Here is a 16,035-nt window from a genome sequence, read left to right as displayed (position 1 = left end):
TACAGTAAAATTGCTAGGTGCTTACAGTTAGAGCCTCACCCCCTCATGAATTTAAACATGCTCCGAATGCCTAACTGAACCAACTGTTTTAACCAGCTCGTGGTTCTCATAACTCAGTCTGACGCAGAGAAGTCACATTCTGCTCAGCATCCATGTCCCTTTTTAGTTCTACAATCAGAAATAGCCAGGTTCGTTATAGCCATTAACTGAGAATGTTTTGAACACTTTAGGCAGAGGAGGCTGAAATTAAAAGGATAACAGCCCCTGCCCACCTTTTCAGGCTCTTCCTATAGCCTTTACCAGGAAGATTGTTACTGAAATATACAAACAATTGTTTTAAAAAGAACACCCCCCCAAGTATTCCAACTCAAGCAGTAAGAAATCAGGTCATTAGCTTTAAAAGGTCAAGTCTAATGTCAAAAGTTCCAGGGTATTGTAGAACAAGAAAGTTGTTGAAGCCTTGCTTATTGCCATTCTGCACTTTCTCTGCAGAAGATGATGTGTTTGCAAGTCTGTGTTAGAATGGTGTTTAGACCCCTGGCAGACTCCATGCTGCCACCACCTGTGAGCAGGTACCTGGCAGAACATGCAATGGAGGATGTTCTTTCAATTAGAAAGACTGCTACATTGTCGTCTTGATCTCTCCACTGAAGATACTACAGGCCCCCTTCTTGTCTCTTGCAGCATAATTATTCACCTGTGTGAAATCTTGACAGCAGGTGCAATTAAACAGCAGTTGCTAGGTGACTCATTCTTATCCAAGATATTAGCTAACAAATGACAAGCAAGAGTATACAAATTGCTTGAGCAGGCAAGGCAAACCCTGACTGCACAGCTCAGTTCTTGTACGGGATTCCAGTCTGGAGGAGGGGAATTTTTGCTGAGCCACCAACCCCAGCCCTCAGCTACTCTTCAGCCAGTCCTAAAAAATAAAGTGCTGCCTTACAGTTCAGGGCAAAAATCTTAACTGCATGACACAACAATGGGATAAAATTACAGCTCAGAGCCTTTTAATGGACATATTTACATATTTACAATATAAATTAATTTAAAGTGGGTCTTTTAAATGGGATGGGTCTTGTGTGGTCTAGCTGCTAATGAAAAACAATCTGGAATTGATTGATGAGGTACCCCCATGGACAGTTGTGAGCCTCAGTGGAGGAGGGAGCCTGCCAACACACTGCTAACCAAGTGGTTGGGTTAAATGAGGTACAGAGAAGTGAAGTCTTCTGCTGTTAGCATCCATGGTCCTTGCTGGTGCAGACTTAGACTCCATTGGCACTGGCCTTGCTGCTCTGAGATGCTTCCATTTTGGTCTGCGGTAAGAGAAAGTAAGAAGAGCCTTAGAAAAACCCAATACCACTTGAGTGTGGAAATTCACTAAGTACTAGGCATTTCAAAGCAGTTTTGGGTGACAAGACATTACAATGACTTAATATCCATTCATGATTATGGATGTGGGAAAGAGGGGTTTGCAGACAGCTTGTGTCTGCACATTCAAATACTGTATGTTTGAAAGAGACCAGCAGATTTTTCTTAAGAAAATGCAGGCAGCTAAACAGAATAAGTGTATGGCCTTCCCATTACAGAGAGAATGGGCAAGCTCTCTGCAGTTCTTCAGCTCTTTGAAAAGGCTCAGTTTAGAACATCTCTAGTTCAGCCAACCATCCTGTAAAACCTGGCCTAGAGCTGGTAGGCGCTCACCTCTCCTGCAGGAGGCTTGACAGATACTTCAGGGACTGGTAACTTTTCTGATGGCTGTGATATGAATTCTTCTCCCTTCAAGAGAAAAATATTAAGGTGTTTTAACTATCACAAAATAGGAAGAGGTCTATGCAGCATCCAGGCAGGCCTCTTCTCTACCAGAGCACAGTAGTTCCCTGTGATGCACTCCTAATTTTAATGGGTGATTCCACTACTTGGGTGGCTATTCCCCAGCCAATGTCTATTAGGAAATCTTCCTAGTTTTTAAAAAAAAAAAAAACAAACACACACTAACAAACTTAGTTTTCCCTTTTCTGGGCTTCAATTATTGCTGGTAATTTGACATGCCTTGATCGCACTATGTCACTCACCCCAGCTTTGTGGTCAGACCTTCCTGCAGCTGCACACAGAATTTCAGATGTTAATTCACCCCCAACCTCCTCCAATTCTTGTGGTTAACACCCCCAGGAAAAGTCAGAGAGATTATGTGATTCAGAATTTAACCACCCTCATGTAGTTGAAATGTGAGAAGGAACAGCACAGAACTTTCTACTTTAGGGAAAGGAGTTTGAACAGTGGCAGATCTCATGAGCACTCTCCTGCTGCTGAAGTTTTGGGGCAAGGTTGTTTTGAATGGTCAGCAAGGTTTTCAGCACTAGTGCGAGAAGTAATGCCACTACAGCTTCCTTGGCCTTTTCAACATCCTGTCCTTTCTTGGTCAAGGAAGCACAACTGTTGCTAGCATGGCAAACAGGAACACTTGCCTATCACAAGAGTCTCTTCCAGCACAGTAGTCAGACACTGCCTCATCAAGCCAGGCCAGCAATACTTTGATAAGGTATGGTCATTTGTAAAGGAGTTATTTTGTACCTTACTTCCTTGCACAGTGGGTGCAGGATCCACTAAGGTTTCTTTAGCTTCAAGCACAGATGTTTCTGCAGGAGATTGACTAAATCGAACCTAAAGAAAAGCATAAGCAGCTCACAGTTGCTATCTTAAGCAGGCTGAGGAGACTCCAGGCCAGTAAGTACCAGGCTGGAAGTTCTGTACTTTGACACCATGTTTCCTGCATTGCTTAGGTTCAGTCTTGAGCCAAGTCTGCTTTTGAGGAGTAATCAACTTTAAGAACACACAAGCAGAAGGACTTGCCAGTGCATTTGACACTGGCCCAAAGAAAGATCATGGGGTGGGGGGACAGACCAGTGAGAAGCAACCAAAAAACCCACAGACACTCAGGGTGCAGGGGTTCCCTTGTGTTACATGCTGTGGGGCTGGATCCAGTCCCCACTTTGCCTTCATCTGGCCTGGGGCAAGGCTCTGGGCTTTCCTTCCCTCCTGCAGTGGGACAAGCAGGTACTAGCACTCCAGCCCCTTGCCGGTGGGCACTGAGGTAAGGAGGCTTGCTGTAGAACTGGAGATCCAGAGCCAGCTCACCTCACTGTGGTGAACTCAAGCCCCTATCCTCAAGCAAGGGGCCCAGATCCAGCCCCCAGACAATAGGTTCTCCACCCCTGCATTTAGCCACTTCAAATACAAGAGACAGGTATTTTCACCACTATGATAAAAACCTCAGGTTTGGCAGCATGCAAGTTATATTAACCCAAAACCATCTGGATGAATGTAATGCCACTGGAGGAAGTGTTAGACCAACCACCACCACCACCAGACTACAGCTCTGAGACCACTGCCTATTGGGGCTCACTACAGTCAACTCTCTCATATCTGGCAGCCCTGGTACTGGGAGTTTGATAAATATCAAACTATTCCAAGAGGTAGAGAGGTATACCTAGCAATACATAACATCTAATCTTGTTTTTCTTTAGTGTTAAATATATGCAGAGTACTTTATTTACCAACAGTTGTATTGCACACTGTAAAGTTATCCTGTTTTTATTTTTAAGTATGGAAAAAACATGCTAGAACTCACTTGTTAAGAGGTTGATTGAGAGTTCTGGATAATAGAATGCTGGATATTAAAGTTTACTGTACTCTCTTGTTCCCTTGTACTAGCCCAATGGTCTGTCTGCATTCATCTATTGTCTTATGCTTAGACTAATCTTTGGGGTCAGGGACTGGTTTTGCTCTGGGTTGGTACAGCACTTAGCACCACTTGAGCTCAAGTGTTCTGGTAACATGTACTATTCAAATTTTTGTAAAGTGACTTTCTAATTACTGCTCTAATATCTAAGCTGATTCCCTAAGTCTTTCATGTGGGATGGGAGCTCTAAAAAATTAGATGTTTTGCTACAGAGTTGTTAGCATCCAGCATGGGGACTAGTTTACTAAGAACTATAAAAATTCACAAACAATACAGCTGGAAAACATCCCACTTGAGTTGAGAACACGAAATTGGCACAGGCCCCTATGCACCAATTAGTCAAGGTGAGCCTGCTGTTTTAGAATGGGAGGATCTAGACTGACAGGACAAGTGTTGCATGAGAGTGAGACTTGGCATGTAAATCCTTCTGCAAGATCTTGTTTTGGTCAATGGGACTAAGTCCACAGGCTAATTGCTTTTCAACCCACTCACCTCATCATGCGATACCAGAATAGGCTTTGGTTTCACATCTGTCAAGTACAGGGCACGAGACAGCAGCAGCAGCGAAGGAGGAACATTCTCCTTTAGATGTAGATCGAGCCACTGCAGAAGATGGGGAAGAAGGAGACTTAGAATTGTGTCAGGAATCAGCTGTGTAAACATCAGTTTGGCTGAGAATACTTCAGCACTGCACTGAACCAAGTCACCTCTTCCTCTGGAAGAGCTTCAGAGCAAGTGACAGATTAAGTTCAAGTCACCTACCTCCAGAAGTGAAAGGCAGCAGCTATTTACCAGCTTGCAGCAGCTATCAACAGTTCAAAGGGCAGTGAAAACTACTGTGTGCAGCTGAGGCTGGAGAAGTCTAGGAAGGCAGACTAGCTACTTGTGACTGCACAAGTGGTATTAACACCCTCATTGCCACACGAAAATAAAATGTAAAGAAGCTTCCAAGTTTAATCTGTGGCAACAGTGGTCTTGCCTCCATACAGAATAGACCTTAGAGTCCTGGTGGTGGTGGGAGGAGAGCAGTGCTAAGTGCAAAACTCAGACCAATATCTGATCTTGCTTTAAAAAACAGTATTGGTGGCAAACATCTACTCTAGGAAATATTTGAGGACATTCTGGCCTGTGTTCTGTAGGAGGTCAGACTAGCTGATCACAAATGGTCCCTTCACCATGGAATCTGTGAATCCCTCTACAGGCCAGTTACAATGTCTTAAGAGCGCAGTGCTGGAGCTGGAATGCTAAATCACTAGAACAAAGGTCTTGCATATTTAAGCAATCCCCTGGGTTACTATATCCTGCTCCTGACAGGTACATGCACTTGGTGCTCATCAGCCACTATTTGTCAACTGGGCAGTAGCATAGCGTTGTGTTGTTTAAAAAGTCCGCTACGCACACAACCATCAATTACAAAAACCATGGTCAATCTTCAGGGCAAGACCATCTATCAAAGCCAGTTTATTTGAAGACTGAACATCTGATGTGGTCCTTTGAAGTAAAGTAAGTTCTGGGTGCCACATTCCAAGACCTTAGCAGCAGGACAGGCTGTACTTGCCTGTTTGAGTTGTTCTTTCAGCTGTTCTTCTGCAAGACCCAGTGATCTCATTCCTCTAGCTCTGCATGCACTCTGCAGTTCAGACACACTTAGCCCATTAACACCTTCCTTAGCAATCATCTGAAAGGAAAAGGATCAGTCACATCCAGGCCTCCAGGAGCCCAACCCCTCATTTATTCATTAAGTCTGGTAGTGAAGATATGCCTGCTTGTACTTGAGGGGAGCCGAGAACAAACAAGTCAATACCTACCAAAACCAAAAAGTAAAACATTCAGAAGACATCCCATTCCTGACTGTCTGCATGACGACTACGGCTAAAGGCAAGGGACAATGTTGGGCCTAATCCTCCACATACTTACACAGGCATAACTGCACTCTTCTGTCTGTGATCTTACTGAACTGTAATGCAACCACTCACATGGTAAACTAACTCACATGCAGAAGGATTTTCAGGATTGGCATTAATTTGTAAAAATGGACCCACTGTCACACATGCTTAAGTCAGAGGTTGCCAGGAGCCACTTATACATTATGCTATGATATGGCTAACAAAAAGCCCTCAGATTTTTCATTTAGGCTTTATGGTAGTGCTAGATTTCCTCATTTACCATGCTGCCAAGCTCAGACAGCAACAGGAATCAGTTTGGCACAACCACACTGAATTCAGACTGCTTGTTACACAATACAAATGTTTATATAGAATTAGGTATGATAAAGTCAGTTGTATAAGATAGGGCTTTGCAAGCTCACACCTACAGATTACTGAGGTCCTAGAAGTCCAGTTTAAGTCTTAACAGTAAGTGTCTCATCCAAGAGATGCTTCTTGGCAGAGCTGCTAGAGACACTGGAAGGCTGAACTGCAGTTAAGAATGGAATTGTCCCATGAAAGGCTGTTATGAATTAAAGACCATCATCTTCCTCCTCTTGCTCTGGTAAGAGAGCCAGCAATACACCTGTATCAGAGAAGGGATAGGACTAGCAGAATCAGATCTAGAACACAGCTCTCCTGTACTAACCACCAGGTCACGCGATCTCTTACTTCATCATCCGCTTTTATAGACCGGAGCTGCATCAAAAGCTGGAAGCGGAGCAGGTTGTTGGTACCAATGGGCTGGAGTTCAAGCAGCTTGCAGAGGGCTACCAGCTGTGGCCGTTCTAAGTGTTCAAGTGTCAGCTCATCCTCAAAGAGCTTGGAGAAGCGCACGATCTCCTGGGTGCTAGGCTGGTGACCTGTATGACGAACCTGCACAAAGCACTGACATCAGATAAGATGTACCTCAAAAGTCAAAACAAACGATCTAGGGGTCCTGAATCCAGTCCTCACACTAACAGTCCCTCCCCTATCATTTCACTTTAGTACTTTTTGCTGGTGGCCACTAATTATTGTTCAATTCCAGGATCTGAAAATAGAAGCACAGGCTCCCAGGAGAGCAGGGGTCACAGGCTCTCCTGAGGCAGTGACCACAAAGGTGGTCAGTTTACCAACAGCCCCCAGTGTTTCCATGCCTGGTAGTAAGGCACTGCCAGCTCAAGTTTCAGTGGGCACAACAGCTGCAGCTCTCACCAATCGATGGACAGGAATAACTTTCTTCCTCTGTTTGGCTTTAACTAAAAAGATCATAGCCATCCACTGTAACTTGCAATCAGGGAATTGCAGCCCCTCTAATCCTGGGCTTGTCAGATAAATTTGCCAGTGCAGTTTGTTTCTGCACATGTTGCAGACCACCACTTCATACATGCAGGAAGCTGGGTGAGAATTTAAACTCAATTTTGCAAAGCTACTTTGCAGATTGTCTGTAGACTTGTCACACTGTTTTTTACTACAATGTTGTACCTGTTGCACATAGGAAGAGAACTGTTTGGTGGCCTCTCCTGTATCTGCTTTGTTTCTTCTTGCCATCTCAGCAATAGTCTCCTGCAGGAATTTTGCAAGCTCTAACTTCGCACTTAGTTTCTTTTTCTGTTTTTCTTCCTTAATTGGGTGAGGGAAAAAGACAGGATCAGTGAACTCCAGGAGAAAGAAGTTTGGGGAATATTTCTCTTTGTTACCAAAAGCCTTTGGTAAATTACTCCAACACCTCTCAAAACCTTCCTTACACCAGTGCTGATGACTATATTCTTAATATTTTGGCTTGGGCACTAAAGTGCATGTCACTTTCAATCCTACTTACTGACAGTGTAAAGGCAAGTTTACTGAATATTCTTAGAAATAAGTTTTATTATCCCATGTGAAAAGAGTAAGACTAGATGTTGAGCTAGAATTATCTGATAATGACCCCCCAATATTGCTATTAACATGATCAGCTGTAACAGAGGCTGCATCACTGGTAATAAAACTTCCTTCTGCATCCAAAGAGCACTTTAATCCATGTGGTTAGAGGTCAGAAGAGTATCTCTATTAGCTTGATCATAGTTGTAAGCAGCCCACTGCACTGGGCCACATGGACAAGAGACAATTTATGCGTAAACCAGCAGTACTGAAATTTCAGCAAAACCTGAAAATGTGAACCCTATAATTTTGCTAAAAAGGTATCAAACATGTTATCAGTGAAGGGAGAAAGATGATATTCAGAAGGTAAGCCTCTCATTTAAGGTTTGCCTTATTCTGCTTGGGGATACTAAATATCAAGAATGAACTAAGTTCCTCTGCATACCATGAGGCATCCCTCACTCCATGTTTTATGTAAATTTGGTCATGAATATGCATAATTCAGAACCTTTATGCAAAATGCATCATGTAACAAATGTTAAGGTATAATTTGTTCAATGCGTATCTCCTTTTTGTGCATTTAGGATTCTTGTGAGGTGAGAAGTACAAGGCATGGATCTGTTTATAATTCTAAACCAATGCTAGTGAGGGCCATTATTTATGCCCCAGAATGCAAATGGCTCAGTGATAGTTAGCCTGTGAACAGCCTTGTTTGTCCTGTAAGCCTAAACTGTGGCTGGTCTGAGACATGTGGCTGGACAGCTGAGGCTGAAAGACATTGATCTTTTCTGCTCATGATACAAGTTTGAGCCAAGCACAAGATTCCCACCTATGCCAAAAGCAAAGAAACCAAGCAATAGGGGTAGTTGCCAGATGCCAGGAGACCACACACTTACCACTTATGTTGCTTGCTGGAAACATTAAGCTTGAACAAGGGGGAAGGACTGCACTCAAGCTAGAAAGCTAGCTGGCTTGTGAAAGATGTTTACAACTACTTAGGGTACAAATTCATACATGTGTGGATTAGGGTTAGCTGGCATATTTTGTTTATTCTAACTTCCTTTGATACAACTTACATAATAAAGTGGTTACAGGTTAACAAAAGTAGGATTAAAGACTCATGTATTATCAAGCCCCATATAAATAATGGATACCTGGGGGCAGAGGGGATCAGTCACTATGCACATCACTCTTACATCATAAAAAGAGTGAACTTAAGTTCTGTGTAAAGCTTTTACCAAAGACAGACTCATTTGGGGTTTTGGTCCCTTGTGGGATTTAGTTTGCTGGGTGCTGAACCCTTACACTGTATTCAATGTCCATGTTGCTCAGCGGGGGCAGTAATCCCAACTCTGACTTACCTGTGGAGACCAGACCTTCTGACTCAGGACAGGGTATTACAGAGCTCCAGAGGGCAGGAAGGAAGATGTTGGTAGGACACAGGGTGGGGAGGGGAAGTGAAAGGGGTCTCAGCTCAGGGGGACTTGTCTTACATAGTGTGATGGGATGAATTGCACAAATAGGAGTGCAGTCTTCAGATTCTGCTGTAGCTCTGCATACATCAATATACTTTAAGAATGCTTAACCCAGTTGCAGAGGCAAGGCAGAACAGATTTACAGGAAGCAAGCAGTTCTGTACCACCTTAAAGAGTTAAATTAGCTTTTGTCACTAAGACCTACTTTCTCAGATTTTATAAGTGTGGTGCTAATCAGTTGCTCACATGGTAGCAAAAATATTGATTAATGTCAAGCACAGCAGTAAGAAAGTTATTCTGATTTCAGCTATCATCCAAGATTGGATTAGGAGCTGGCAGAGAATACCCCAGCTGTATGATATTGACAAGGGCAAGGAAGTTGATAGAGCTAGTGCACCACTCAGAGAACTTTATGCTTTTAGGTTGTTTTGGATCAAGCGTAAAGGACAAGTTTTGCCCTTGGAAATAAGAAATCCCAGTGAAAGTTGTCCACACATGACACTAGCATTTAGGCCTACATTAATCTCATCTTATCAAGGATTTAAGAAAATTTGTTAAATGAAAACTTAACAGTATTTAACTCATGCCTTCACTCAACTTGCTATGTCTGCTCTACCAGCTCTGCCTCCCAGTGACAAGGAGCACCTGATTAAAGTGAGTCAAGCATATTTTGCATTTGCAGTGGCTATTTACCAATCACAGGAAGAGGTCTATTTCAGGGCAGATCCTTTAGTTTGAAGTGTTACTATAAACAGGAAAAACAAACCTAAACATCCTCCTCAAACTAGTAAGGAGGAAAGAAAGAAAGAGGAGGGAGAGCACACTGACCATGATACTTTTAAAACCCTTTAGTTCTCTTGCAAATTCTGTTTTCAATCTGTTACTAAGTAACCTTGCTGTAGACCCTTTCTAGCTATCACTATAATAGCTGAATCCCTCACAATCAGTCACAGATTTTAGCCACCCAGTATTAGCCTCTTAAAGAAAAAACTTGTCAGAGGGTAGATTAGTGATGGCCAAAGTCAAAAGAAAAGTGAGCAAGGGCTGACCATGCCTTCCCCTGAACTAGGCCAATCTTCCTATATATGCTTAGCCTCACTATTCCCCGATGAGTACTGAAGGACAACTCATTGTGGCATGATATTAAGTCAGCTTCTAGCAGTATGGCTCAGGTTATTTGCTACTGTAATGTACTATCCAAGTTAATGGAGTCTGCTTTCTCAATAGCCTGGCACACAAACCTTTTTTGATTCTGTTTCAAAAGTTGAGGGCAGCATTTCAGGAAAGAGTTTTAGAAATACAGGTAACAGGAACTCCATGAAGGGCACAATGATGAACACCAAGAAGGGAACCAGCCGGAAAAGATCAGCACAGGTCCTCAGTAGCTACAGAAACATACAGCAAGGGTTATTTTTTATTTGGACAGACAAAAGAAAATCATTTATGGGCCCAATTAAGGTTTTTTGTTTACAGCCAAGCTTAGTTTAAGACAACTTGTTTTAGGTAGCCAAGGTGCTTACTGGAATGTTATCCAAACTTATCACACAGCCTATGCATCAAAGGAACAGTTTTATGACTGCATCTGTGTCCTTAGAACAATCATTCCATCCACCTCTAAAGCATCACTGCACTTGTCCAGAATCTTGCAAAAACAAATGGACCAGAGACTGAATGCTCCTCTCATTTCAGGGGGGTCTCTCCCCAGGATGGGGATGAGGTCCCTTGGCAGAACCCATGGGACCTGTGTTGCCACTGGTTGTGCTATACTAGTTAATGAAGTGAGCACCAAAGATTTCAGTCTCCAGGGCTGTTGAACTGTTACCCTTTCATACACATTAAATTTGCATGAAGGGTTTAAAGAGATGTCCACATGTCTGAAAACTGACCAGACTGCTTTCTTTGATTGATTACCTTAATATTCAACACATCAGCTAAGCAAATTAGCATGTGTCCATATAAGAATTCACACTCACCCTTCGCCTCTCCCTCCTAGTGAGAATCTGACCATGTAGCAACCTCCATACCATCCTGGCAGCAACCTTTGTGTCAATCCAAAGCAAGTGGAATCCATTGTAATAGTGTTTCAGTTCATCCACAATTCTTTGGCGTAAAGACTTTTTCCCCACACCAGTCTCTGTGCCTTGGGCTGATAGAGTTTTAGCAGGCTCAGTGACCTGGTTTGTTGTACTTTGGTGCAACTGAGATTCATCTTGGAGCTCTTGATGCCAGTGAGCAGATGTGTGCAGGGCTCGCACTGCTTTAGTTTGAAGGTGAGGTAGTCCAAGGGCCAGTGGTGTGCAGTACAGCAGCTTTTGGTTTTCAGAGTCTTTCATGTAAGTTTTGTTTAAATGAGAATCTGCTAGTTGGACAAATGAGACTGATGGGGAATATGGAGAGCAGCTGGAGTGCACAAGAAGGTGAGGGCCTCTGAAACTGAACAGAAGCTAATTAGGCATGTAATTCTGATGTAGACCATTAAAGAGTTAATTTAATTTGCATTAACATTCTTGGCACCAAATTCACCACACACTTTCTTAAAGGCTTACCCAGTATGTGGGAGCAGATTTTGGCTGGCAGGTGAAACTCAGGCTAGCACAGTATTTCATTCCTGCTACCCCTTGTAATTAAAAGGGTTATGGGAAGTTCAAAATAGGCACTTATTTTGAACTTTGTTATGTGGCTGGCTGAGTTAGAAATATGTTACATCGAAGTAACATGCTATTTGCATTGTGCAAATTGCTTAAGTTATTTCAAGATAGGGACACAGTGCAGCACTAACCCCAGTTTTTGCATTATTCTAGCTCATGAGTAGCCCTCTTGAAATCACAGTTCAGTCCTTCCAAGGAGCCCCTAGTCTAATGATTAGAGAAGAATGTTACCTAATCACAGCCCAAACAAAATAAACTGTCTGCATCACATCACCACAGCCAGGCAACTCCTTGGAATGTAGCTGGTACTCTTATTTTAGTTATGCTCCTAATGTAATACCAGAAGGATTACAAAGAGGTGGGCCATGTTTGACACCAGGGAAGGTGCGCTTACATTATATTTCATCTCATCTTGTATAACAGGAATAAGTTTACATTATTATATACTACCACTACCAGAGCCTTTCTAAATCAGATACCTCCATTTCATTCTGACATTTAACCACCCACAAAGATCAATTTAGTAGCTGGAGTATAAAGAGGCAGAACTCCCTCAAAATAAAATTAAACATTTTGTTTCAGCTCTCATAGCCTCATTTACAACAGCAAGCCTCTTTTGAATGAAAAATTAATTGCTGCACACACTTTTTACAGTACCCCAGCACTGAAAGCATTGGTCACCTGAAGACATTAGCCAGCACTCTGGCAACAGCTGTATCACACCATTACCAGACAAAGCTTTATAGAGATGTTTTACACATGAGAAGCTGCCATTTAAAATCATACTTCAAAGAATTAAAAATGCAAGAGTATCAAGACAAAACAAGAACCTTTAATAAAATAAAATTAAAAACCACCTTTTGTTTTCTTACCTTGATCTGGCTATTGCAAGGAGTATGTTATAGCTGTAGACTGCCATGTTGCCCTGGAATTATCTGCTGTCTGTTCCAATATAAAAGGATAGATTAACAACATTTACAAGGAAAGAGAGATTCACTCAGTTAGTGTAGGATTAAGATTGATGACAATTGCCATCTAATTCATACCACTTATACCCCACACCTCCTTACTATTTCAAAAGGTGTGCAAAAGATACTAGTCCTCACAAATCTTCAGCTTGCCCTAGAGAAGGCATAGCAGATTTTTCACTGAATTAGACAGCTTGCATGTCTGTCACCATAAGAAGCTGCAGAGTGTGGAAAAGTAACCCAATAGCACCTAACATGCACACCACTGGACAGCTTACTCACTACTTTCCCCAGCAATACAGGAGTGAGGGAGTTTCCTCTGGCAAAGACATAGCTCAGACGGCAGTCAGCATAGCCAACTTCACCATTCTTCAGCCCTGGATTGTACCTTGCACGGGAGGATCCCAAAGCACTTTGGGCCTGTTGACCAAGTATTAGACCCATCTTATACTCCAAGCAAGAACTTCTGTAGACTGCCTCACGGACGGAGCTAGAGTAAAGAACCCAGGAGTCCTGTTTTTGTCCTCCCACCCCACCCCACATCCCTTTGCTCTAACCCACGCCTCCCACCCGGGCCCAGCAACTTTCACTGGGCTGAGCCCAGAAATCCTGGTCCTTGCCCCTTCCTAGAATGGCCTCAGCCGGACGGGCCCGGCTTCACCCCCACCACCCAGGCGGGGAACTGAACCCAGGTACCCCGGGCCTGCCTGACTCCTCTACAGCGCGGCGAGGGCCACCGGACCCACTCACCTCTTTCTCCGTCGGGACTCCACTTTGCTCCTCCCTTAGTCCGCCCAGGCCCCATCGCCCCTCGCGGCCGGAAGGCAGGAGAACGCTCCACTCTTTAAGTCGATGGCCCCATTCCGCTCATCCAATGGCAGCAGGACACCGCCCCTTGGGAGGTAGCCAATGGGAGCTCCGGACTCAGAAAGAAGGGACCTGTGGCGAACCAGCCAATGGGAGAGTACAGTTCGGAGTAGAAGGCGGTGCCTGACTTGACGTTCCTTCCCTGTTCCATTGAACATGGGCCTGCTGCTGCTGCTGCTGCTGCTGCTGGGGGCCAGATTCTGCCTGTCCCACGGAGAAGGGGGAGCTGTGTGAGGTCAGCATGACGCCATTGTTTGTTGACATGGCTACAGGGGTGACGCCACTCACAGGGCTGTGACTGAGAGGCATGGTTAGGGAGCCTCTCCCACCCCACATTCTCCCAAGTGGGAGCTATTGACCTTTTTGGGGGGTGGGAAGCAATTTTCCCCCCAGGTTGAAAGGGGGAGGGTTAGCTCAGTGGTTAGCGCATTGGCCTTGTGAGTTGAGCCCTTGAGGGGGTCTGGGGCAGGATAGGTTTAAAAAAAAATCTGTCAGGGATGGTGATAGGTCCTACTGTGAGTGCAGGGGACTGGACTCAATAACCTCTCAAGATCCCTTCCAAGTCTATGATATGGTGATGGGCCAATTTCCTTCATCTCCGTGGGCTGCAAGATTGCCCTAAACAAGCAGTATCCCAGGAGAGGGTAGTTTTGCTAACTGCACTTGTGGGGTGTGCTGATTGAACCATAAAAGCACTTTGATTGGCTGCAGAGGGAGCACACAGTTGTTACAGTCAGCGTTGTGTGCCAACAGCATGCACGTCACTTCACATGCCCTTGTTTTACGTGTGTTACTTTAGTAATACCGGTAGGGGAAAAATGACACAGAAAGCAGCAGTATCTGCTAGGCCTGTGCCTGAACAATGGTAAACAAAATGTCTCACAGGTTACACCAGTGGTACCTGATGTGGCATGTGGCCCTGGGGTTGCAGGTTGCTCACTTCTGGGTTAGGATCAAATACAGGAGTGGGTGAAGTCTATGAGTCTATGCCAATCTTGAACTCTAGTGGACCTGTTCACTGCAGCCTCCTCGCTGCTGCATCTCTCTTTGTTGCCTGCCCTACAAGGCCTTTTGCTATACCACTCTGTTTCCCTGAAGCTGTTCTCCATTTATAAGAATGATATGGTAACTATTAGAAAATAATCTGAAATGCAAACTGCTATTAAGCCACTAGGCAGATTTACCAGCTAGTGTTCAAAGCAGATAAATTGTTTAAAAAATAGAGGTTAAGAAGAACGTACCTTAGTTTAGCCACTAGAGGTCTCTTTGTGTCTGTATTTATTCTCTCAAATGATAAAGGCATGCTTGTTGAAGGCTAGTTCTCCAGACATCTTAGATTAAAAAATGTTGATCCATGTATTACTCCTCTAGCTCCCAAATTTTTTGAAGCATCATGTAGTATAGGCCTTTTAATACTAAAGATTTACAGTAAAAACCATCTTTAATAGAGCAAATCTTGATGCAATCAAGAAGTGACTAAGCATTCTTCTTGTTTCACATAGAGAATGGTGCTTTTATGGGGAGAGATTCTCAACTTAATTAATGTACAATAATTTTTGTGCTATATACAACAATATGAAGCAGACACTGATTGAGCAGCCAAACAGAAAGAATCCTGCACTCTAAAGTGATCAAGTAGGAGTCCCTTGTTTGCTACGCCTCTGGAATAGAAAGAATCCTGCACTAGCTCTGAAGATTCAGAGAAGTGAAAACACCCATGGTGCCTTTCATTGTGCAAGGTTTTTAATATGGAGTTGTGGGTGGATATGTGGATTAACTCCTTCCTAATTTCACTACTCCTATATAGGGACAAATTCGGTCCTTGGACTTGTGTATGTATGGCTGAAATCAGTGGAAACTGCACATAAAAATTTGAGAGCCTGAACTGTAGCCCATTTAAATCAATATGATTTTCCATTTACTTAATGAGATTTCAGCTCAAGCCCTGAAGGCAGAAATTCATTTTACTCTGTATGTTGAGATGCAGATGTCATTAGTTACAATTATCAAGTCATTTTAAAAATCCAAATACAGCCTTTGATTGCAGGAGCTCTTCTGTTTCAACAAACCAAGCAGTATGACTTTGTGTGCTCGGTAGCCCAGAAGGTGAGCACTAATGTGTAAGTCCCTGCAGTACAGTATTGACGTGAAAGAAAAGCCCCTAAGGCTGTTAGTTCAATATGTTGAGCCACAACAAGAACAGAGAAGAATGCACAAGTCTAGAAGACTTACATTCGGGTTGATTGTGTCCATTTAAGGACTGATTAGTCCATAAACGTTTAGAGTTTCCAGACTGTGGTTCACAGTCTCTGGAGCACTGAAATATTCACAGCACTCCTTCCTGGAAGCACTAAAAGGTAACAAGAATAGGACTGTCGCTTGCTGTAAATCTGGACGAAGTGACTAGCACTACTTTATACAGTACACATTAAATAATCCTTACAAGTCACTGTACTTGTATGAAGACTAAAAGTGAGATGCTATTGCACCTTCATCAGTGGAGTTCAAGTATGTTATGCTATTAAGTCCCACAGTTTCCCTGTGAGTTAGACCTATAAAATATCTATG

At 43.3% G+C, this 16,035-nt stretch overlaps 1 protein-coding gene across 6 annotated transcripts; it reads right to left on the bottom strand.

Annotated features, from left to right (window-relative positions):
- Nucleotides 1-988: 988 nt before the first annotated feature.
- Nucleotides 989-13,395, bottom strand: LETM2 (leucine zipper and EF-hand containing transmembrane protein 2). Of its 6 annotated transcripts, none has more exons than XM_074981688.1 (12): nucleotides 13,351-13,379; nucleotides 12,883-13,020; nucleotides 12,505-12,574; nucleotides 10,958-11,417; nucleotides 10,226-10,369; nucleotides 7,135-7,272; nucleotides 6,340-6,543; nucleotides 5,301-5,420; nucleotides 4,235-4,345; nucleotides 2,575-2,664; nucleotides 1,705-1,779; nucleotides 989-1,316 (listed from the first exon to the last, which is right to left on the bottom strand). In XM_074981688.1, the coding sequence occupies exons 3-12, from the start codon at nucleotides 12,549-12,551 to the stop codon at nucleotides 1,266-1,268; spliced, it is 1,440 nt and encodes a 479-aa protein (XP_074837789.1). In that variant the 5' UTR covers nucleotides 12,552-12,574; nucleotides 12,883-13,020; nucleotides 13,351-13,379; the 3' UTR covers nucleotides 989-1,265. The 6 variants fall into 6 exon arrangements, with proteins under 6 accessions (XP_074837789.1, XP_074837792.1, XP_074837793.1 ...); XM_074981691.1 differs by having other exon boundaries at nucleotides 12,505-12,570; XM_074981692.1 differs by having other exon boundaries at nucleotides 12,505-12,567.
- Between the last annotated feature and the right edge of the window lie 2,640 nt (nucleotides 13,396-16,035).

Source organism: Carettochelys insculpta, chromosome 31 (genome assembly GCF_033958435.1).
Source record: "Carettochelys insculpta isolate YL-2023 chromosome 31, ASM3395843v1, whole genome shotgun sequence".
Lineage (NCBI taxonomy): Eukaryota > Metazoa > Chordata > Testudines > Carettochelyidae > Carettochelys > Carettochelys insculpta.
This window is presented reverse-complemented; position numbering and strand designations above follow the sequence as displayed.

Coding starts and splice junctions, on each gene's coding strand:
- LETM2 (XM_074981689.1), bottom strand. CDS start 12,551: ATGGCAGTCTACAGCTATAACATACTCCTTGCAATAGCCAGATCAAG. Junction 7,273..10,225: donor TTGAAACAGAATCAAAAAAG/GTTTGTGTGCCA, acceptor CACCCAATTAAG/GAAGAAAAACAGAAAAAGAA. Junction 5,421..6,339: donor CTATAAAAGCGGATGATGAA/GTAAGAGATCGC, acceptor TTTTCCTTTCAG/ATGATTGCTAAGGAAGGTGT.